The 24133-nt window shown below is 41.9% G+C and overlaps 2 protein-coding genes across 4 annotated transcripts in view; one reads left to right on the top strand and one right to left on the bottom strand.

The window, feature by feature from the left end:
- Positions 1-3871, bottom strand: part of LOC115204493 (mitogen-activated protein kinase kinase kinase kinase 2) — a 31971-nt gene extending 28100 nt beyond the window's left edge. For both annotated transcript variants that reach the window (XM_029770122.1, XM_029770121.1), the window contains exons 1-4: positions 3351-3871; positions 1479-1536; positions 855-945; positions 190-254 (exon numbers count right to left, since the gene is read on the bottom strand). In XM_029770122.1, coding sequence (XP_029625982.1) covers positions 190-254; positions 855-945; positions 1479-1536; positions 3351-3443 — 307 coding nt within the window. In that variant the 5' untranslated portion in view covers positions 3444-3871. The remainder of the gene's footprint in view (positions 1-189; positions 255-854; positions 946-1478; positions 1537-3350) is intronic.
- Positions 3872-4073: 202 nt separating this feature from the next.
- Positions 4074-21211, top strand: LOC115204495 (reticulon-3). 2 transcript variants are annotated; one of them, XM_029770124.1, is made up of 7 exons: positions 4074-4380; positions 17202-17409; positions 17541-17679; positions 18375-18444; positions 19633-19679; positions 19753-19811; positions 20143-21211. In XM_029770124.1, exons 1-7 carry the CDS (start codon positions 4302-4304, stop codon positions 20189-20191), a joined length of 651 nt encoding a protein of 216 aa, XP_029625984.1. In that variant the 5' UTR covers positions 4074-4301; the 3' UTR covers positions 20192-21211. The 2 variants fall into 2 exon arrangements, with proteins under 2 accessions (XP_029625984.1, XP_029625985.1); XM_029770125.1 differs by lacking the exon at positions 4074-4380 and adding an exon at positions 5408-5539.
- The last annotated feature ends 2922 nt before the right edge of the window (positions 21212-24133 follow it).

The raw sequence follows: 24133 nt of genomic DNA on the forward strand, positions 1-24133 counted from the left end.
TTCCAATCCCCCATATTTTGGGGGTAAATATATACATTTTTTACATATTTTCCGGGTTGAATCTTTACTTGAACACTGGATGATGCCATTCATATACACCAGAGCCATGTATTTATATATGATTTGGAGAAAATGAATATGCCCCCCCCCCCCCCCCAAAAAAAAGAGTGTGACTTGTTCTCCAACTACCATGATAAATGTCCTGCAGGGAACCTCCTCCGCAATACTCCATGCAAATCCACAGCTTGTTATTTCTACCAAAGGAAGAGGCATACCGTTAAAGGACAGTGGTGTAAAGTACTTAAGTAAAAATACTTTAAAGTACTATTTAAGTAGTTTTGGGGGGTATTTTTTACAACTTTTACTTCACTACATTCCTAAAGATAATAATGTATGTTATACTCCATACATTTTCCCTGACACCCAAAAGTACTTGTTACATTTTGAATGCTTAGCAGGACAGGAAAATGGTCAAATTCACACACTTATCAAGAGAACAACCCTGGTCATCCCTACTGCCTCTGATTTGACAGACTCACTAAACACAAATGCTTTGTTTGTAAATTATGTCTGAGTGTTTGAGTGTACCCCTGGCTATTGATAAATAAACCGCCTGGTTTGATTAATATAAGGAATTTCAAATTACTTATACTTTTACTTTTGATACTTAAGTATATTTAAAACCCAAATACTTTTAGACTTTTACTGGGTGACTTTCACTTGAGTCATTTTATATTAAAGTACAGTACCTTTACTCAAGTATGACAATTGGGTACTTTTCCCACCACTATTAAAGGAATACCTCATTGCATTTCATATCAAGTTTCAATGTAATGTTTGATTGCAGACCAAACCTGAGGTAGCTGCCGAAATAGGCCACAATGTTCTTGTGAGTGCATTCTTTAATCATGGTGATCTCCTGCTGGATAGATAAGATGTCATCACCTGAAGAGCGAGATGAGAAAAGACAAATTCTGGAATATCACTACTTCATCACAATGTGATTAAAGGTCCAATGCAGAAATGTTTCTCTCAGTATCATATCATTTCTGGGTAACAATTAAGTACCTTACTGTGATTTTTTGACCATTTTAATTGAAAACAATAACCAAAAATAGCTTTTTAGCAAAGATAATTTTTCAAGCAAGAATTTAGCTAGGACTGTCTGGGAGTGGTCTGAGTGGGGAGGGGGAAACTGAAAACTAGCTGTTATTGGCAGATAGGTTTGGAGCCCTTTTTCTTGTTGGTGTATTAACTAACGTATTGCCTGGTGATGTCACCAGGCAGGCCAAAACTCCATCCCATCAGAACAGGCAGAAATTTCAGGCAGTCCTTTCAAACAACTCTATAAAAGGGCATTGTCATAATTTCGCACTGTTATTCCAAACTCATAGTGTGTAAATATATATTAAACACAGGAGAATCACTGGGCCTTTAAGATAAAAAAACACAATCACATTTTGGGATAAATATCCTACCAGGATCTAGTTTAACAACTTTGATTGCAGAGATCACAGATGTCTTGATGTTTCGTGCCTATAGAGAAGTACAAAAAAAGTTTGATGTTTTTCTGATCATATGACATTGTGATTTCACTTCATGCTGTGAACATTATGGGTAGTGACATGACCTTTGAAGTCATGAGTGTCACAGCCTCTCAGTTCTACAATGGGAAAAGGAATAGCAGCCTACCACACATCACTAGTTAAAAGGAGTTCCAGATATATTATCCTATTTGTGGGCCTTGTGCTCACACTTTCTTTTTCTGAGAAAACATGGGTGATAAAGGAAAGAACACCCTCACTGTATGGCTACAGCACTGGAGGTTGGTGGCACCTTAATTGGGGAGGATGGGCTTGTGGTAATGGCTGGAGCAGAATATGTGGAATGGTATCAAACACATGGTTTCTATGTGTTTGATGCCATTTCATTAGCTCTGTTCCAGCCAGTATTATGAGCTGTCCTTCCCTCTGCAGCCTCCACTGGTCTACAGATCATGATGCCATTCCATTAGCTTCATTCAGACATTATTATACGCCGTCCTCTCCTCTGCAGCTTCCACTGGTCTACAGATCATGATGCCATTCCATTAGCTTCATTCAGACATTATTATACGCCGTCCTCTCCTCTGCAGCTTCCACTGGTCTACAGATCATGATGCCATTCCATTAGCTTCATTCAGACATTATTATACGCCGTCCTCTCCTCTGCAGCTTCCACTGGTCTACAGATCATACAGACACAATGCTTCTGTTACCAAGCAAAGCAGCAAACCGACACCCGGGAACAATGAGGCTCGTGTCAGTCACCGATAGAAGAACTGCTACCTTTGAAAAAAAGACATCTGTTACGGAGCGGTACTCACTTCCTGTTTTGTTTCTGTAGTAAAAGATTTCCGGAGATGTAAGGGATGTATCATATTGCAGCAGAACTTTTACCTCATCGGTTATTATTGCAAATGTCTGATCAAGATCATTTACCAAACAGGACCTAGGCAACCAATCCTTCCCTAATTTCATAATGATCTACTCATTTTATTTTTTCAATGAGAAAAAGTACATTCATTACAGAACTCTCTCCAATACTTTACAAGGGTGTCTTGGGTGTCATGTGCTATGACAGTGAAGCTGCAGTGAAAATCCTATATATTTGCTGGCCTTTCCAAATATTATGCTATAGGTCAGGGTACTGGCTTCGTGTGTACAGTGAGTTTCCCCACAGATGACACTTCTTCCGTTCTCAACTCATTGTTAGTTTCCTGTTACCAACTGCTCCCTCCTAGTCACCATCTCAGCTAACCATACTGTAAGATAACAGTGCATTTCAGAATTTGGTGTACTGGACCTTTTTCAACAAATGACCACATAGACCTAGAGAAACGGCTTTTTCAGCATTTCAATGAGCCTTGTTTTGACATGAGCCATTCTGATGTTAAACTCTGTGCACATGACAACCAAACATTCAATACAGTTATGGAGAGGGACCATGCAGCCTGCCTCCATGCACAAATTGATGACACCCACGATGGTGAAATATCACTTTTCTGGCAACATTATATCAGGATTTTTTCAAACATTTTTAATGACAAAACAAGTTATCACTCTTGATTAATAAAACCATCACATTCTGTTTTTAAACGTTGACTGCAACCCGTCAACATAGAACAGACTCCGGATATGACTAACCATTTACTCAAACAGGTGCGTCTGTTCAGGTATACCAATACAGCCATATCAAAACTATCTTAGAATTCAGGGGGTGGATACAAATCCCGTAGCCTACGAAGGAGACATAATTCTCACTAAAGGACTGCAAAATATCAAAGCATGGTTTATTTCAAATAGGCCTACCTTAAATACGTCTCCGTATGTACCACTACCGATTCGGTGAATCATCTCGTAGTCCTCCAATGGGTTCGAGTAGGAAACACCAATTGCATCCATCGCAGCACTGTATGTCTCGACTACTGCTTTCTAGCCACTAATTATATGATTCCTATCCAGATGTCTGCACTTCCTCTGCAACAAACCATCAGAAGCAAAAGCTGAAATAAAAATGGCAGCTATACAGCCTTGTGATGCTCAGAGAACGGCAGCCTACCGGTGCCATGACATTTTTGTAAATAATAAGGCATTGTTGTTGCCCCTGAATGAAGAACAGAATCTACATTCTGGGTTTTTCAGTGACCCAAAGCCTTGTCAAAAAAATAGTCATTGGTCCCCATTTCGGTTTTTGTTTAAATTATATATTTTCTTTCTATTTCAGTAAAAAATATTTGTGATAATAATCCCCTCTCTCGCACTCACTCTCTCTCACACACACTCTCTCACTCTCTCTCTCTCTCTCACACACACACACACACACACACACACACAAGGGGGTAGGTAGTAAACCCTGGGAATATACTTGGGAGAGCCCCTGGGGTTCTTGAGGTGATTGGTTGATTGACTGGGTGATTAGTAAGGTTATTTTATGGATATAGGAAAAACGAACTCAGGAATTTTTAAACAGTGATTTATAAAAGAGTAGCATAAGTAAGCCACTGTATAAATATGCGGTATAAGGTAATGGTACTGACTAGACCATATTGAGACCACACCTTTATAGCCAAGCCCCCCTTCGTGGTGAAGGCACGTCCGTCGTTGTGCTCAGAAACATCATTTTCAAGGCGTCAAACGGGCTTGAGGAGTCAATTTAGCATCAGTCATCTATTAAAAATCCGAAAGAATTTTAAACAGAACATATTAGCTAACTACGCACTTCGATTTTACAACGTTGTCTGGGTAGAAATCATCCCAAAAATGGCAGATCCGATGACACAGTCTGGACAGATCTCGTCCTCTCTGAACGCTTCATCGACAAAAGAAACTACATATTCCGGTAGGAAAATTATTTTTGTTGAATAGTTTTATTTTGAATGCAAACATTTTGACCGTAATAGCTCGAGCTCAGCTCAAATACACTCGTATGCAATTCATGTTCAAACAATTGATGTCGTGGGGGGTTTACGTGTGTGTGTGAATGCTAACGATGCCTCAGAGCGATTTGATCACATGTTGAACAGGACTCATGTTGGCTAACGTTAGCTAGTTATTGGTTTATTATATTCTAGGTAACGTTAGTCCCTCTATGCTGGTTAGCAGTGTTGTGAACTGCCCATACCATAAAGCAATTGTTTGGATAATTTGGTAGCTAGCAAAGGCCGAAGACCAGAGAAAGCCTTTTGTATTTTGGAGTAGCTCCGTAGCCCACAATAGGTCGTTTGTTCACCGAGTTGATCTCTGACCAACGTTATGTAGCCACGGTATTATCAGTGTATTATCAGTGTAGGGACATACCGAGGATCCCGGGTAGCAACGACCGCGAGCACATGGCCCTATTTGAATGCTTTAAAAATGGTTCTAGTCACCTTGACAAGGATTGGACCAAGGAAGGCATGGTTACTTTCATTAATCAAACCAACCTTGTCAGCTCAGTGGTTTCGTCAAGGAAATGTAAGTGGTGAGCCAAGAAACGATGTTTTTTGTATATACGGTAAAAACCATCTTATGACATCATTTTTCTCATTAGTAAATTTCAACACTGTATACTCTAGGCAAATTTGCTGAACTCCTAAACTTGGAACCAGTCAGAACTCCTGTACATACCACTCGTCATGAAGTTGGCCAATGTCCTGCTTTTATCTAAACGTAAAACCCGAGCTGATGACAGAAATAAGATAAATATCAGGCTCTATGCCTTTTCCCATCATGCCCCATGCCTCTCCTCTGATCAGCTCGAGTGCACCTGAAACATGCAGCATGGAATGTGACTAGACTTGATCGTATGTAGAGGTAACTCTCTTGACCGCTTAGCCAATTTATTGAAAGCTAGCCAGTACTACAGGGGAGAGGCTATATGGACAGGCCTGGTGCCCAAATGGATGGGGTGTGTCATGCAGCTGAGTGTGGAGACGAATGGATTGGGTTCAGTCAGTCGTTCTGATCAGCCCTTCCAGCTAGAACTACTGGCAGCAGCATGGCACTAGTTACGTGGAAAAGTAAGTGATGTTTATTTTGATGAGCGAGGGAGAAATACCTTGTAGTATTGGTCACAATCTCAAATCTGTTCCATCCCACTTGATTTTATTTTTAGTAAGATAGCAGCCTACACGATAAATAACTTGTAGTATTGGTAGTAAGCATCTGGATGTCACTGATGGTCTACTGCTCAATGGGGAGAGTTTGCGCTGCAACTCCTGGGGCACAGTGTCCTTCGCTCCGCATTAAGGGGAGGGAAGTAGCTAAGATGGTGTAGCCGATATCAGGCCAGGATGACGGCTAAAGCACTTTTTGTAGTACATTAGGTGACAATCACAACTACGGGATTAACGTCTGGCTTAAACTTTTTTGTAAAACTATTATTCCCACAAAATGAATGATTCTGTACAGTCCCAACTTTGGCAGACAAGTTTCAAAATCACTGAAGTTTCGAGGCACAGGCATAACTAACTAGCTGGGAAGGGGTCATCAGGAGGACTGACTGAACTGAACCGAATTCATTCTTCTCCACTCGACTCTTGCTACAAATGTCATCATTTTGGGCACCAGGCATGTCCATGTAGTCTCTCCCATGTTACAGTTTGACTAGCCTAGCCAGCTATTGTGAAAGTCCATTTGGCTGCTTCAGAAGCTAAAAACAGCTTGGCAAAATGTACACAATGTGCTCTACAATAAGATTGTCAGCTTTTGATTTCCTCTAACTATGACTGAGTGTGAAGCATGTGTTCCATAATGTATGTTTCATGCATATACATTTGAACAAAGATCATCATATTTTAGTGTTTCGCCACTTATGGAGTACAGAGACAAATGGTAAATGTGTTGCATAGTATTTGAAGGATAGTGTAAATATAGGTAGGTTACACTAAATATAGTGCTGTGGGGGGAGAAATCATACAATGTTGCAGTCCAGAAATAAACGCTTTTCCATCTATGCCAAAAGCCATCAACGCATGCTTCAGAATCCAGGCTGTATCACATCCGGCCGTGACTGGGAGTCCCATAGGGCGGCGCACAATTGGCCCAGCGTTGTCCGGGTTTGGCCAGGGTAGGCCGTCCATTTTAAATAAGAATTTGTTCTTAACTGACTTGCCTAGCTAAATAAAGGTTACACACACCACACTGACCAAAAAGTTATTTTGTTGGCATTTATGTATGTCCCCATTATCAGTAAAACATAATCAAAACCTTCTTTCACTTACTTGCTGTGCTGTTTTGTTCATTTGTTCAATCGTTTCATTCTCAACCACGATTTCTCATACTATGGAATGCCGTTTGGGTCTTTGTGTGTCAAATAACACTTTGGCGTGTCAACTAACACTATTTGGCCAATCAGGACTAGAGTTCGACCGATTAAACGGAATGGCCGATTTCAAGTTTTCATAACAATCGGTATTTTTGGCCACCGATTAGCCGTTTTGTTTTTACATTTTTTTCCAATTTTTTTTTAAACATAATTTTTTAGTCCTTTTTGTTTTAAAATAAAAAAATGTACACCTTTATTTAACTAGGCAAGTCAGATTAAGAACACATTCTTATTTTCAATGACAGCCTAGGAACGGGGGTTAACTGCCTTGTTCAGGGGGGATTCGTTTTTGCAACCTTCTGGTTACAAGTCCAACGCTCTAACCACCTGCCTTACATTGCACTCCACGAGGAGCCTGTATGGCAGGCTGACTGCCTGTTACGCGAGGGCAGCAAGAAGCCAAGGTAAGTTGCTAGCTAGCATTAAACTTATCTTATAAAAAACTATCAATCTTAACATAATCACTAGTTAACTACACATGGTTGATGATATTACTAGTTTATCTAGCGTGTCCTGCGTTGCATATAATCGATGCGGTGCCTGTTCATTTCTCATCAAATCACAGCCTACTTCGACAAACGGGTGATGATTTAACAAGCGCATTTGCAAAAAAAGCACTGTCGTTGCACCAATGTACCTAACCATAAACATCAATGCCTTTCGTTAAAATCAATACACAAGTATATATTTTTAAACCTGCATATTTAGTTAATATTGCCTGCTAACAGGAAATTGTCACTGCTCTTGCATTCATTGCCTGGCTCGTTGCAAACTAATTTGCCAGAATTTTACGTAATTATGACATGCCATTGAAGGTTGTGCAATGTAACAGGAATATTTAGACTTAGGGATGCCACCCGTTAGATAAAAATACGGACCGGTTCTGTATTTCACTGAAAGGAAAAACGTTTTGTTTTCGAGATGATAGTTTCCAGATTCGACCATATTAATGACCTAAGGCTCGTATTTCTGTGTTATTATGTTATAATTAAGTCTATGATTTGATAGAGCAGTCTGACTGAGCGGTGGTAGGCACCAGCAGGCTCGTAAGCATTCATTCAAACAGCACTTTCGTGCGTGTTGCCAGCAGCTCTTGGCAATGCGTTGCGCTGTTTATGACTTCAAGCCTGTCAACTCCCAAGATTTAGGCTGGTGTAACCGATGTGAAATGGCTAGCTAGTTAGCGGGTGCGCGCTAATAGCGTTTGAAACGTCACTCGCTCTGAGACTTGGAGTAGTTGTTCCCCTTGCTCTACATGGGTAACGCTGCTTCGAGGGTGGCTGTTGTCGATGTGTTCCTGGTTCGAGCACACGTAGGAGCGAGGAGAGGGACGGAAGCTATACTGTTACACTGGCAATACTAAAGTGCCTATAAGAACATCCAATAGTATATGAAATACAAATCGTATAGAGAGAAATAGTCCTATAATAACTACAACCTAAAACTTCTTACCTGGGAATATTGAAGACTTATTTTAAAAGGAACCACCAGCTTTCATATGTTCCCATGTTCTGAGCAAGGAACTTAAACGTCAGCTTTCTTACATGGCACATATTGCATTTTTACTTTCTTCTCCAACACTTTGTTTTTGCATTATTTAAACCAAATTGAACATGTTTCATTATTTAATAGTGACGGCAGGGCTAGTTCAAACTGCAGTAGGATGGTTCTTCTCACAAGAGCGAATCAGCTGAGTCCATGCTTGGTGAATAGCACTTAGTTGATCTCTGGGAGCAGCACACAGGAGAGGAGAGTTAAATAGATCATAGAGACAAGAATTAATCACACACAACATCTGAGCAAACGATTGTAGTTTGAGCCAGAAATGAAAATCCTGTCAGTCTAAAACAAACTACAACCAGGCTACTAGAATCAGGAGAGAGGCAGGGTGCTCTGCATCCTACTGCAACTAGGCCTATTGACAGGGATAATGTGGCATTTGTTATTTGTCAGTATGAATGAAGTTAGTGAGTCTTGCCTTGATGACTGTATTAGCTTTACACTACTTGTCCTATAGATTATTGCAGTCTTAAATTATTACTTAGAATAATGATAGCTAAAGCTCCCTGTCCCAAAATGACATGCAAGTAGTGATAAAGCTATTTGCTCCTGCTAGCTAGAAACAGGTCTACATATTTTTAATTAAATTTATTTATTTCACCATTATTTAACCAGGTAGGCAAGTTGAGAGCAAGTTCTGATTTACAATTGCGACCTGGCCAAGATAAAGCAAAGCAGTTCGACAACATACAACAACACAGTTACACATGGAGTAAAACAAACATACAGTAGAAAAATAAGTCTATATACAATTAGAGCAAATGAGGTGAGATAAGGGAGGTAAAGGCAAAAAAGGCCATGGTGGCAAAGTAAATACAATATAGCAAGTAAAACACTGGAATGGTAAATTTGTAGTAGAAGAAAGTGCAAAGTAGAAATAAATAATGGTGTGCGAAGGAGCAAAATAAATAAAATAAATAAATACAGTAGGGGAAGAGGTAGTTGTTTGGGCTAAATTATAGATGGGCTATGTACAGGTGCAGTGATCCGTGAGCTGCTCTGACAGCTGGTGCTTAAAGCTAGTGAGGGAGATAAGTGTTTCCAGTTTCATAGATTTTTGTAGTTCGTTCCAGTCTTTGGCAGCAGAGAACTGGAAGGAGAGACGGCCAAAGGAGGAATTGGCTTTGGGGGTGACCAGAGAGATATACTTGCTGGAGCGCGTGCTACAGGTGGGTGCTGCTATGGTAACCAGTGAGCGGAGATAAGGTGGGACTTTACCTAGCAGGGTCTTGTAGATGACCTGGAGCCAGTGGGTTTGGCGACGATTATGAAGCGAAGGCCAGCCAACGAGAGTGTACAGGTCTCAGTGGTGGGTAGTATATGGGGCTTTGGTGACAAAATGGATGGCACTGTGATAGACTGCATCCAGTTTGTTGAGTAGGGTATTGGAGGCTATTTTGTAAATGACATCGCCGAAGTCGAGGATCGATAGGATGGTCAGTTTTACGAGGGTATGTTTGGCAGCATGAGTAAAGGATGCTTTGTTGTGAAATAGGAAGCTAATTATAGATTTAACTTTGGATTGGAGATGTTTGATGTGAGTCTGGAAGGAGAGTTTACAGTCTAACCAGACACCTAGGTATTTGTAGTTGTCCACATATTCTAAGTCAGAACCGTCCAGAGTAGTGATGCTGGACAGGCGGGCAGGTGCAGGCAGCGATCGGTTGAAGAGCATGCATTTAGTTTTACTTGTATTTAAGAGCAGTTGGAGGCCACGGAAGGAGAGTTGTATGGCATTGAAGCTCCTCTGGAGGGTTGTTAACAGTGTCCAAAGAAAGGCCAGAAGTATACAGAATGGTGTCGTCTGCGTAGAGGTGGATCAGAGACTCACCAGCAGCAAGAGCGACATCATTGATGTATACAGAGAAAAGAGTTGGCCCAAGAATTGAACCCTGTGGCACCCCCATAGAGACTGCCAGAGGTCCGGACAACAGGCCCTCCGATTTGACACACTGAACTCTATCAGAGAAGTAGTTGGTGAACCAGTGGACGCAATCATTTGAGAAACCAAGGCTATTGAGTCTGCCGATGTGGTGATTGACAGAGTCGAAAGCTTTGGCCAGGTCAATGAATATGGCAGCACAGTATTGTTTCTTATCGATGGCGGTTACGATATCGTTTAGGACCTTGAGCGTGGCTGAGGTGCACCCATGACCAGCTCTGAACCCAGATTGCATAGCGGAGAAGGTGCGGTGGGATTCGAAATGGTCGGTAATCTGTTTGTTGACTTGGCTTTCGAAGACCTTAGAAATGCAGGGTAGGATGGATATAGGTCTGTAGCAATTTTGGTCAAGAGTGTCCCCTCCTTTGAAGAAGGGGATGACGGCAGCTGCTTTCCAATCTATGGGAATCTCAGACGACACGAGAGGTTGAACAGGCTAGTAATAGGGGTTGCAATAATTTCGGCAGATAATTTTAGAAAGAAAGGGTCCAGATTGTCTAGCCCGGCTGATTTAGGGGTCCAGATTTTGCAGCTCTTTCAGAACATCAGCTGAATGGATTTTGGAGAAGGAGAAAAGGGGAAGGCTTGGGCGAGTAGCTGTGGGGGGTGCAGTGCTGTTGACTGCAGTAAGGGTAGCCAGGTGGAAAGCATGGCCAGCCGTAGAAAAATGCTTATTGAAATATTCAATTATAGTGGGTTTATCGTGGTGACAGAGTTTCCTATCCTCAGTGCAGTTGGGAGGAGGTGTTCTTATTCTCCATGTACTTTACAATGTCCCAGAACTTTTTTGAATTTGTGTTGCAGGAAGCAAATTTCTGCTTGAAACAGCTAGCCTTGGCTTTTCTAACTGCCTGTGTATATTGGTTTCTGACTTCCATGAAAAGTTGCATATCACGGGGGCTGTTCGATGCTAATGCAGAACGCCACAGGATGTTTTTGTGTTGGTTAAGGGCAGTCAGGTCTGGGGAGAACCAAGGGCTATATCTGTTCCTGGTTCTACATTTTTTTGAATGGGGCATGCTTATTTAAGATGATGAGGAAGACATTTTAAAAAAATAACCAGGCATCCTCTACTGACGGGATGAGGTCAATATCCTTCCAGGATACCAGGGCCAGGTCGATTAGAAAGGCTTGCTCGCTGAAATGTTTCAGGGAGTGTTTGACACTGATGAGTGGAGGTCGTTTGACCGCTGACCCATTACGGATGCAGGCAGTGATTGCTGAGATCTTGGTTGAACAGTGGTGAATGGAAATGGACATCTGTTAGACAACACCAAAAAGTGTACCCCCACTATGTATTTTGCCGGGATGCTGTACTGGACCGCCTTTCACCCCTGGAGTAAAGTCATACCATATAAAACAAAGTTTTGGTACAATTTTATAAATGCTGACAGAATTTGTTCATTAGGCGTGGTGGTATCTTTCTGTGTCAATTATTTTATTTAAAAAAAAAAAGTGAAATATGGTCGGTGGAAATGCTTTAATGCACAAATATTGATATAATAACCATCATATCGTAAATTTGGGAGTCATGCGACGATATGGCGTGTGGTCCTCCCACGACTTGAAAACCATGCAGTTTATTAGACTAAGATTATATAATTTATGGACTTCACAGGGTGGTGAATGTTCACAGTGATGAGCTTGATGCTGCTTTCCAATATCTGCGGGTCTTATTCTGGTGACTTGATGCTTGGCAACCGTTTTGAAACAAAAAAAATATTCTTGCTCTTAGCCATAGTAATCTCATGTAGGCTAGCCTACCCACACTGCCTACCCGCACATTATCTGCAAGCTGTAGGCTAGAGCACACGTGCCAAGACCAGAATAGGCACATTTGCTATTTAATGTAACAGTTTTTTTTGTGACAACTATCGGGAAATAGTTGAAAATACGATGGAAACAGATTGAACTTGAGAACTTTATTCGGTATATGAGAACTTAATAGGAGAAGTAAATTTTTGCATGCACTACGTCATCACGCACTGGTTTTTATCTGCAACAAGTCCATTTGGTGGAAACTAGGGTTGCACATTTTGGGAATATTTAGAGGTGGAAACTTTCCGTGGGAATATATGGGAATTAATATTACCTCGCATCTAAATGTAGAGGTTTTTTGCATTGGATATAAACTTGGCAAAAAAAGAAATGTCCCCTCACTGTCAACTGCGTTTATTTTCAGCAAACTTAACATGTGTAAATATTTGTATCAACATAAGATTCAGCAACTGGGACATAACCTGAACAAGTTCCACAGACATGTGACTAATAGAAATGGAATAATGTATCCCTGAACAAAGGGTGGGTCAAAATCAAAAGTAACAGTGAGTATCTGGTGTGGCCACCAGCTGCATTAAGTACTGCAGTGCATCTCCTCATGGACTGCACCAGATTTGCCAGTTCTTGCTGTGAGATGTTACCCCACTCTTCCACCAAGGCATCTGCAAGTTCCTGGACATTTCTGGGGGGGAATGGCCCTAGCCCTCACCCTCTGATCCAACAGGATCCGGGCACTTCGCTGGCCATGGCAGAGCACTGACATTCCTGTCTTGCAGGAAATCACGCACAGAACGAGCACTACTGTATGGCTGGCAGCATGTCCAGATGAGCCTGCAGGAAGGGTACCACATGAGGGAGGAGGATGTCTTCCCTGTAACGCCCAGCGTTGACATTGCCTGCAATGACAACAAGCTCAGTCCAATGATACTGTGACACACCGCCCCAGAACATGACGGACCCTCCACCTCCAAATTGATCCCGCTCCAGAGTACAGGCCTTGGTGTAACGCTCATTCCTTTGAAAATAATGCGAATTCGACCATCACCCCTGGTGAGACAACCTGCGACTCGTCAGCGAAGAGCACTTTTTGCCAGTCCTGTCTGGTCCAGCGATGGTGGGTTTATGCCCGTCGGCGATGTTGTTGCCGCTGATGTCTGGTGAGGACCTGCCTTACAAGAGGCCTTACAAGCCCTTAGTCCAGCCTCTCTCAGCCTATTGCGTTGAGTCTGGGCACTGATGGAGGGACGGTGTGTACCTGTCCCGCAGGTGTGATGTTCGGATGTACCGATCCTGTGCAAGTGTTACACGTGGTCTGCCACTGCGAGGACGATCAGCTGACCGTCCTGTCTCCCTGTAGCGCTTTCTTAGGCGTCTCACAGTACGGACATTGCAATTTATTGCCCTGGCCACATCTGCAGTCATGCCTCCTTGCAGCATGCCTAAGGCACGTTCACCCAGATGAGCAGGGACCCTGGGCATCTTTATTTTGGTGTTTATCAGTCTGTAGAAAGGCCTCTTTAGTGTCCTAAGGTCACAGTTATGAAAACTTAATTGCCTACCATCTGTAAGCTGTTAGTGTCTTAATGACTGTTCCACCTGTGCATGTTCATTAATTGTTTATGGTTCATTGAACAAGCATGGGAAATGGTGTTTAAACCCTTTACAATGAAGATCTGTGAAGTTATTTGGGTTTTTATGAATTATCTTTGAAAGACAGCGTCTTGAAAAGGGGACATTTCTTTTTGCTGAGTTTATTTACCATATCATATGGAGACAAACATAATCCTTTTACCTTGTGTTAAGTAGACATAATTGCAAATTATTAAATCCTTCCAATAGAAATAAAAACTATTTAGTTACGAATTTAACTTTTAATTGAGTTGACTCTTCACATGGGATGACTTCACTGAACAACAAAAGGGAATATTGAATGATCCCCAATGATCCATCGCATCTCCCAAAAAACATTTTCAACATACATCTGTAAAATGATAGTCTAGAAACTAAAGCTTTGGTTGTCTTCCTCTCAGGCTTCCATGTCTTCTCCCTGAACCTCCTCAATGTCCACACCTCTTGAACATCAGACTTTTGAGGCCTCATCTTCACTCACTTTCCAACCTTGTTGAGGATGGCTTGTTGTCAGGCTCAAAAAGCCTCACATTTGCCCAGATGGCCACCAATTTTTCAACCCTTGTATTGGTCAGTCTGTTGCGTGCTTTTGTGGGTGTTCCCAAACAAGGACCAGTTGCGCTCTGAGGCAGCTGATGTTGGTGGGATTTGTAGGATGATGGAGGCAACAGGGGTAAGACTCAGATCCACAAAGTCCCTTCTACCAGGTGGCTGATGAGATATGTTGGCACGACTGCCATATTGCATCTCCATCCCAAAGCCCTTGCTTGGAAGTGTACTTCGCCAGACTGGCAAGAACCTTGCCCTCATCCAGGCCAAGGTGGCGAGACATGGTAGTGATGACACCATAGGCCTTGTTGATCTCTGCACCAGACAGGATGCTCTTGCCAGCATACTTGGGCTCCAACATGTACACTGCGGCATGTATGGTCTTCAGGCAGAAGTCTTCATGCTTTTTATGTATTTCAGAACTGCAGTTTCTTCTGCTTGGAGCAACAGTGAAATGGGCAGGGCAGTACGGCTTTCTTCTCTTACATCTGCAAGCAATCTGAACATCAGACAGGATGGCATTGTCTCCCTCAATCCGTGCAATGGCTACTGCTATAGGTTTCAGGCTGCTTACCACTCTCCCAAAATGCATAATCCAGGAGGATCCTCTTGATGCGGCTGTCCATATCAGCTGACTGATATGGCCGTTTCCTGGAGAGACTCCTTCCCCTCCAAGAGACTGTCAAACATGATAACACCAGTGAGGGTAGGACTCCTCCGCTTTAGACAATGCTGCGAACATGAAAGCTGCTTGGTCTGTCACCAGTGCAAATACCTTCTGTGGTCTTAGGTCATTGCAGATGAGCTGAAGGCAGTCATCAATGTAGAGACTGGTGTGTCTGTTGTCCCTTGTGTCTGCTCTTGTAGAATACAAGATGTAGTTCATTATTCGTTGCCCATGAACATTCGACCACCAATCAGAGGTGATTGCAATACAGTATGCTTTCTCTATGATTTGCTTGACCTTCACTTGAACTCTGTTGAACTCTGCATCCAGCAAATGAGTAGCTAAAGCATGTCTGGTTGGAAGGGTGTATGCTGGGCGAAGAACATTCAGAAATCTCTTCCAATACACATTGCATGTGAGCATCAGAGGTGAACCAGTTGCATACACCGCTCGAGCAAGACGTTCATCAGCATTTCTGACTACGTTCCTCCATTGAGTCCAAAAAAAATTCTGATTCCAGGAGGACCATGAGCTGTTGCTATCGATAAGGTGTCTGATTCATCATTTTCACCTCAAATAGAAGTAGAGGGACTTTTGTCAGAGGTTGCTTGTTGTGAGCGCTTATGGAACTTTATGCACTTGGCCAGATGATTCTGCATCTTTGTTGCATTCTTCACAGAATTTGGCACAGTATTTGCAAATGTACACAGCTTTTCCTTCTACATTAGCTGCAGTGAAATGTCTCCACACATCAGATAATGCCTGTGGCATTTTCCTGTGAAGATTAGGAAACAATGAGTAAAAAAATAATAATAATTCCATGTACAGATAAATACTTAAGCAGTTAGAGTAAACAACTCCTTTTGTAAGATAAATGTTTTAAAATGAAACGTATGGAAACGGGTGAATTAACACTCCTCGGTTAGCAGGCTCAAGCAAGCTAAAACCCACATGGTAGCAAAAACTAACTAGCAGAAATTGTTAACAAATTAGAATTGATTTAAACAAACTTTGCTGTAGGCTACTATTTACTAGTTAACAAAAAAACATGTAATATAAAATATATTCACCCCACCCAGTATTGTAATGAAAACTTACCAGAAAGCATGTAGTCCTTGGCTCAGACAGTGTAGTAGTGTGGGCTCTGTAGCATCTCATTAGTGTGCAAGATCTTGAGAATCAGCTGTACATGTGATGGAAGAGTGCACTGCACATGTGATGGAAGAATGCACTGTGCATGCAGAGGGTTGCAATTCCATCGAATTGGGGATAGTTTAACCAAAATATGCCACAAGACCTAGAATTGCCTTGTGTATCCCACAAAAAAGGTTTACTGTTATACGCTAACTTGTTTGATGAATTTAAGCAAAAGTTCAGAAATTTCAGGGATTACCTTCCCATGGAAAATTTCAGGGAATTTACCAGGTCATTTCTGACCCTTTGCAACCCTAGTGGAAACACACCAATGGTGGGACAATGTGTTTATCTTCTTAATGTGGATTTTAGAATATTCACATGGAAACCCAGCTATTGATGTAGCCTAGTGCTTCCTGAACTGGCATCAAGTTAACAGATGAGGGGCCATTTTGTGTCGAAGCGCGTGTTTTTTGCACCATTCCTAACAACTTGACACTAGACTACTAAAACCCTGGCTGCAGGCTACAGCCCATTGGGAAAGTGTGAACAACTCCTGAAATAGGACAGCTATGAATGAAATGAAGGTCCCCACTAAATTTCACTAGATATGAGACCGTCCACTGGATTACCAATTTTTCAGGATAATAATAACCATTTGCCACCAGTTGCGCTCACCCGAAAACTGAGGGAAATAATTTTTCAGTGTTGATTGTGGACTGATGCCCTGGTGCTATGGAGAATTAGACTAACATGACGTGACCAACTAATGGAGCACTGTCAATTGTTCCTCAAGGAGAAAAGGAGTTGAACATGTCTTTTGAACCCTGAGAAAATCTGAGATCTGTGTGTTGTAACATGGATAATCCTCACAGCCATGACCCATTCAACTAGAATTAACTGCATGTTGACATTATCATGGTCATACCTGAGATCATATGAGGGAAATTGGGTACTTTATGCTCTCAGGTTTCTCATCAAAACTTTCCTTCAGTATTAGGATTTATAAATGACATCTGTGATCATCTGACAGTCAGGTTTGGCTTGAATTAATTGTCTCTCTCCCCTGTTCCATCCTATTTGTCCCTCATCCAGTGATGGAGCTGGTGTACTGGCGGGATCCCAAGAAGTCTGCGGTGGCCTTTGGCATGTCCCTGCTGGTCCTTCTGTCCCTGGCCACCTTCAGCGTCATCAGTGTGTTGTCCTACCTGCTCCTTGCCCTGCTCTGTGTCACAATCACCTTCCGCATCTACAAGTCTGTCATTCAGGCAGTGCAGAAGTCTGGAGAGGGCCACCCCTTCAAGTATGACCGCTCAGCTTGGGGAAACAAGGATATATTATTACAACTGAGTCTACTCGTATTGAACTTGACCCCTTGGAGTCATTGTCTGATTAGATTGTTAGGTGATGACTGTGATGCTTTCTCTCCCACAGGGGTCTGATGGAGCAGGACTTAACTGTTCAGCCTGAGATGTTCCGTAAATATGTGGATGTGTTCCTGACCTATGTGAACCGAGTCGTTAAACAGGTCAGACACTTGCTGCTGGTGGAGGACCTGGTGGACTCACTCAAGGTAACGTTCATCAGGCTATAAGCTACTGCAGTCTGGGAGATTTCCAATGCTATGGTCTTCAATTGGCTCTAAATGATTCATTCTAGAAGTGCTTGATGTAGAATCTTCTGTCAGGCATGTACAGCAAGGGGAGTAGTTCTGTGAATCTCACCAGTTTCATCTACTGGGCTGAATGGTAATGCTCTTGGGACAAAATTAGGGTTTATGTTGACTGGATGGGAAATTGACTTAAAGGTGCTTAGAATTGTAAAAAATAAAAAGTAGTGTTTTGCACACCTTAAGAGCTGTTGGTCTATATAAACTGTGGTCAGTTGTTGTCTTTGGAGATATTTTTTCACAACACTGAAGTCTGTCTCTATTATGTATTGTTACTAAGAAAGCCTGAAAAGTTGTCATGTGGTGGCAGAGAAAGAAATGTCTGGCAGATGTTCAAATGAGGGATTAAGAGTTTATCAGATGAAGGAAGGAGTGGATTACACAGCTGAAGGCAGCTAGTGTGTTTTTCCAACAGTAAGTTCCTATAGAGGCTAAACATTGTGGGACGCTCATATCAAACACAGTCAATGTTTGAATAAGAAGATAATAATTCAATTGATCTATAGTGGCCAAGGAAAATGTGGTCCTTATTCTTGTCATGACGTTTATCCATAAGGTGTGGTAGTTTTCTGAAATGTTCTGGTCCTTCTCTGTTGCAGCTGGCTGGTTTTATGTGGCTGATGACTTATGTGGGAGCTGTCTTCAATGGTATCACAATCCTCATACTGGGTAAGAATCACACTGTCCAGTCTTCCATTTGTCTAATGCTCACAAATGAGTGTTCTGCACCCGGTCACGTAGACACTTGATGTTCTAATAATGCACATCTGCTTTTTTTTACGGTCCTCTAGGAACCTAGACTTCTCATTACATGTCATGTTTTAATAACTATTGGGGCTGTGTAGGTTGTCCTGTGTCAGGGATGGGCAACTGGCTGCCCTCAGATTAAACAACAACAAAAAATTAACTTACCGCTTAAATGTTTTACTCCGTCGGGGTTTCAGCTTAGTTAGAATAGTAGAATACACAAGGTGGAAATATGCCTGTGCATCTGTGGTGTTTCTCTTATGGCAGTCACTGATAGTCACTCATTTAGCCCATTGTCAGCTAAACATTTTTACATTTTAAATTATTCTAGCGGTCAGCAATCTAAACTTGTTATCATGGTTGAATTACTGTCTGGGGGGCCCCCCATTTGCTTTTGTTAGTCAGTCTCACTCGGGTATCATATTTAAAAACTGCAATCATTTGTCTCCACCCTATGGCGAAATGGCTAGACTTGCAGGAAACTTGCTTTAAAATGGCCACATTTTCTCTTCACCCCATGGCAGAATGTGTAGAATTGCTCAAAGTTAACTCAAACATTTCTCCCTGCTGTCAAGCGGGGGGTTCCTAAAATGTTTCGCTCGCAATGTGGGGGTACAAAAAAAAAAAAATGCATGAAATGTATTCACTACTGTAAGTCGCTCTGGATAAGAGCGTCTGCTAAATGACTAAAATGTAAATGTAAAAAATGGGGTGTATGCACATGTGGGTACTCAGACACGCCAACAGCAGCCCCTCATGAGTTCAGATTTTTTGGGGGGCACCCCATCAAAGTTGCCCATCCCTGGTCTATGTTCTTGTATTGTACAGATCTGTACTTCTGCCTAAGTAATTGCTCGTTTGTGAGGAGCAATCAGACTTACATTTACTCTAAAGATGGGTGGGGAGGGGACAAGGTCTGAACGATGTACAGTAGACATGGTTAAAATTGCCTTGAGGTACAGTAACATATTGCTCTTTAAACAGGTCCATAGTATTCAATGAATACTGTAGCTTTGTTGAAAGGGCATGTTAGAGGTGTCCCATGCTATCTGGAAACCTCCAGAGATACAAATGTTCCTAACCAGAGTTCACTCTGTTTCTCATTGACAGCTGATGTCATCTTATTCAGCACGCCTCCGGTTTATGACAAAAATAAAGTAAGAATGAAAGTTTTTACATACAATTACTGTTTGTTATGAACCTGTTGTATAACAGTTTGTTTTCTTTCAGACCCAGATTGATAAATACATTGAACTGATTCGCACCAGAGTTGAAGTCACACTTGCAAAGTAAGGGCACCTCTTTTTCTAACCATCAATATGTAGATGAGGTGAAATCACAGAACTCCCATGTTCTGTTTTTTGGCAATAGAATTTCTACATGGCATGCAGGAGCACACAGCATCAGTAGCTTCGTCTTGGTTAAACCATCTGAAAGGATTCGTCTTACCAGGTGCAGTGTGACCTCTAGTGTAGCAGTATTTAGATGCAGTGTGACCTCTAGTGTAGCAGTATTTAGATGCAGTGTGACCTCTAGTGTAGCAGTATTTAGATGCAGTGTGACCTCTAATGTAGCAGTGTACATACATGTGAGAAGTACAGCATTATTTCCCCTTTTCAGGCTTCAAGATAAGCTTCCTGGGGCTTTGAAGCGTACCAAAGCAGAGTGATTGTCCATGACCCCTATTCAACAACTGCTCTCTCCCCAATTCTGCAACTCCAGTCCTACCCTTTCAAATGCATTCCCAGCGTCAAACTTGTGGCCAAGTCATCGCTCAATATTCAATGTACCGTAACTAACTTGTATTTGTTGTTGGAGTCAGCCACGTTCTGAATAACTCAATCTGTACTTGTTACATCCATTTTGTGACTTATAAATGAATGATATGTACCCATTAATTATTGAAAAATATAATGTATAAATGCCTCATGAGCTTAGTTCAACTGTCGTACCCCATCAGAACCTGAAATATGAACTTATTTTACTCCAATGTTTGTAAACAAAGTAAATGGAAACTAACACTATAGCCTCAGAGCATTGGTAGAACTATCATTTTGATATCATGGATTGTTTGTCCTTGCAGCCATACCGCTGTCTGACTTTTTGACAGTGGTTACATTTCTCCAACCCCATATCATCTTTTTAATGAAACGGTGGAAAGCGCTTTGTTTCAACTACTGATTGAGGCTTTAACAGATGATTTCTGATTGAGCCAGGGGGGTTTAAATCAGAACTTTTATTTCAAGGATACAGAATGGTGTATAGCATTTTTACAAAGCAAATGTTTGTTTGTTTGTTTTTGAGGGAAAAGTAATTTGTTGGTCTGGTTTGTAATTTGGCATAAAATAAAGATTTTTTTATTTATGAAAGAACTCAAAGCTGGGATCCAGATTAGGTGAAACTGCACCACTGGGTGCCGCAGGTGCATTATGGGTTTTTAAACTGGGCAGAGGAGCATTCTGAGTCCTGGTAATAAAGTGACATTCTGCTGTTCTATCATGTGTGCAATGATGTCTGATGGGGGGGGGAATGATTATTGTTTGAAGTAATGTCTTTGTTTGGAGGGAGGGGGACTCAATCTTTTCAGCATCAGCTCAGTTCATCCTAAAGACACTTGTTTGCTATCTGCACTGAGTATTTTGCAAGCAAGTCCTCAAACTTGAAATAAAAATGAAAGAAACCGTCACAAGCTGTCACGACTCATTTATCCTGTTTTGTCAGTTTGTGTATGAGCTGGTAAAACCAACAGAATTACCGTATCGGTGTAAAGGATCACACATGATGCAGTAGGACGATTAGATAAAAGGTTGATTGTATAAGTAGGCTACGTATTTGCCTCCGATTATTGAATGAAAAATCTCAAAGCATTTTTCCATGACTCTCCCAACCCTGGGAAGATGGGTTTAAGGAGTATGACGATGGCGCTACATTACTCTGCTAAGTAACGCGTGTAGTGCCATCTGGCACATACTGTATCAAGATCTTTCAGTTGAGTGTACATTAACGTAGTAATGTTAGGAGCTAGGGGAAAGAAACTAGTATGGAATGTACCGTTCCTCCAAGCCAACGACTATGAATGTGCTCATGTCACAGAGAATATAATGTGTGTCTCGTACTGACAGTGAGTGTAATATTTGAAACCATGACGTCCATTTTGCGGCACACAGAAAGGCCATGTATAACCAGGGAGTGACTCATCAGCCAATAAATGAGATCTGCTGGGATAGGCTGTTCTCTCGTCCTAGTTTAATTTCATCCCTAACTATTCATAATTTGTGGGGGGAACAGGGAAACATATTTCTGTTATGTAGTTAGGCTCCAGTTCGCTCTTCTGAACAGTAGATTGAAGTAATGAGGGGGAAAAAAGCAACAATTTGGGTTTTGAACATCGGCACCTCCATACCTTCAGGCTCTGATCAGTCCCTACACCCAAACGAGGGCACTGCGCTCATCCACCGCTGGCCTGCTCGCCTCCCTACCTCTGAGGAAGCACAGTTCCCGCTCAGCCCAGTCAAAACTGTTCGCTGCTCTGGCACCCCTATGGTGGAACAAGCTCCCTCACGACGCCAGGACAGCGGAGTCAATCACCACCTTCCGGAGACCTGAAACCCCACCTCTTTAAGGAATACCTAGGATAGGATAAAGTAATCCTTCTAATCCCCCCCCCCTAAAAGATTTAGATGCACTATTGTAAAGTGGTTGTTCCACTGGATATCATAAGGTGAACGCACCAATTTGTAAGTCGCTCTGGATAAGAGCGTCTGCTAAATGACTTAAATGTAAATGAGTGAACGACTGACTGAAATTGTTTGAGCCAGAACTAGATGAAATGTGATTGGTACTTCCAATCTAGAAGTCATCCCGTAAGAGTTATTCGTTTAATGTAATATGCCATTTAGCAGACACTTTATCCAAAGAGACTGATGCACGAACACATATGACGGTGATGAAAGGGCCCCTCTAGGTGGCTGAGGGAATATGTTGCTGTTAACTAACTTCCTATAATTATACCCCTTTTTCCTTGTGGCTTAAACAATAATTCAATTTTATAGCTAATTTCACGACATTCTACATATTTTGCCATAGTTTATGCATAGCATCAGTGGGGGGGGGGGGGGCTGGGCATGTGCCTGATGGGTAATCCGACCCTGGATGATGAGGGGGGTCAATCAGTGATGAAGGTGACAATGGTGGAGATGATATAACTCATATAATTGGCCAATAGACGATTCGAGAGAGGGAAGGATCCGGATGTAGCTATAGGCCACAGAGTAAAGTGTCCTCATGTTGGTCAATGATTCCTCAGCCCTGTGAGCTTTTAACAGTCACAGGACCCCTGTTGTCAATATTTGATTGGCCAGTTAATGCAACAACAAAAAAGTTTAATTTGGTGGGTGCTTATTTGTACTATTTCACACATGTGCAAGTGTGTACTAATACGCATGTGTGAATTGGAAATGTTTTTTTTCCATATCCCAACTCTCCCTGAGAAACACTTGGAGAGTGAGGTCACGGCCAGCGTCTCCCATTATATCGGCGACCCCGGAGTAATTAGGGTTAAGTACCTTGCTCAAGGGCGTCCCTTGTTTATGTGCCCTCGGGTGCCACTATATAGCCGTCTATGTACACAAGCAGTGCGTCTGTAGCATGGGTTGGCCCCCTTGGATATCTCAAAGGAAGATACAGTATATGATGCCTGTGTGTGTACATTCTAAAACCTTTCCATGAACTCTATGCCTGAATCTGAGGAATCCGTAATCTTAATGTTACACCAACGTCACCAATACACTAGCGGTTCTGGGGGCCAGGGGGGGCCAGTGCCCCTGTGACAACAATTTTGGACCCCCTTATGGCCCCCCTAAATGTGGAGTATGAAATCATTTTTACATAACTCATTTTTGCTATCATTCTTTTTTTACATCTGTTATTAGACAGTGGCAACGCGGAACATGGTCTTCTGCCTGCTAATGCCTGCAATGCAGTGAAGAAAACGATATGACAACAATAACATCTAATGTAACTGGCTCCTCTAACAGTACAACTGGCCCCAGCTTGGCCCCCCCAGTTGAAATGGTCTAGAACCACCACTGCACCAATAGGCTAATTTGAGATGAACTAGGGCTGAATTGAACACTTAACATGCTAAAACAACGCATTTGAGTGGCATAGCTGGATTATTATGTCAATGAGTTTCTCTCTGAGCCCTTGCATGTCATTACAAGCCCTTGCTGTGAAATTCCATTATAAAGGCTTTGCTTTTGTGGGGCTTTTTTGTTGTTGCTTTTTTGCTTTGCTTTCGTGTAACCCGATTACGTGGCATTCATTAGTTTTGAAGGAGAGTCTAGATTAGAACTCCAATATGGGGATAATATTATTCAACATCACCGTTATTATTCACGTCTATGTCACACTGTTTCTATAGACCTAAAGGCTTTTTGGAACACATGTAAATTCACAGAATCTCAAGCAGTCACGTTCCCTCAAGGAATACAACTGACCTCGATCTGTTGTCTAACAACCATTAACACCTTAGTTAAGAATTGTGAGGTTCCCGTAGTGTTGTAAAACGTGTGCAGGAGTAGCAGGTGAAACTTCAGAGAGGTATAAAATT

This window comes from Salmo trutta, chromosome 12 (assembly GCF_901001165.1).
Source record: "Salmo trutta chromosome 12, fSalTru1.1, whole genome shotgun sequence".
Taxonomy (NCBI): domain Eukaryota; kingdom Metazoa; phylum Chordata; class Actinopteri; order Salmoniformes; family Salmonidae; genus Salmo; species Salmo trutta.

Excerpts from the sequence above, each read along its gene's own strand:
- LOC115204495 (XM_029770124.1), top strand. The coding sequence starts at position 4,302 with ATGGCAGATCCGATGACACAGTCTGGACAGATCTCGTCCTCTCTGAAC. Across the intron at positions 19,680-19,752 it reads CGGTTTATGACAAAAATAAA|ACCCAGATTGATAAATACAT; the intron begins GTAAGAATGAAA and ends GTTTTCTTTCAG. Across the intron at positions 19,812-20,142 it reads GTTGAAGTCACACTTGCAAA|GCTTCAAGATAAGCTTCCTG; the intron begins GTAAGGGCACCT and ends TCCCCTTTTCAG.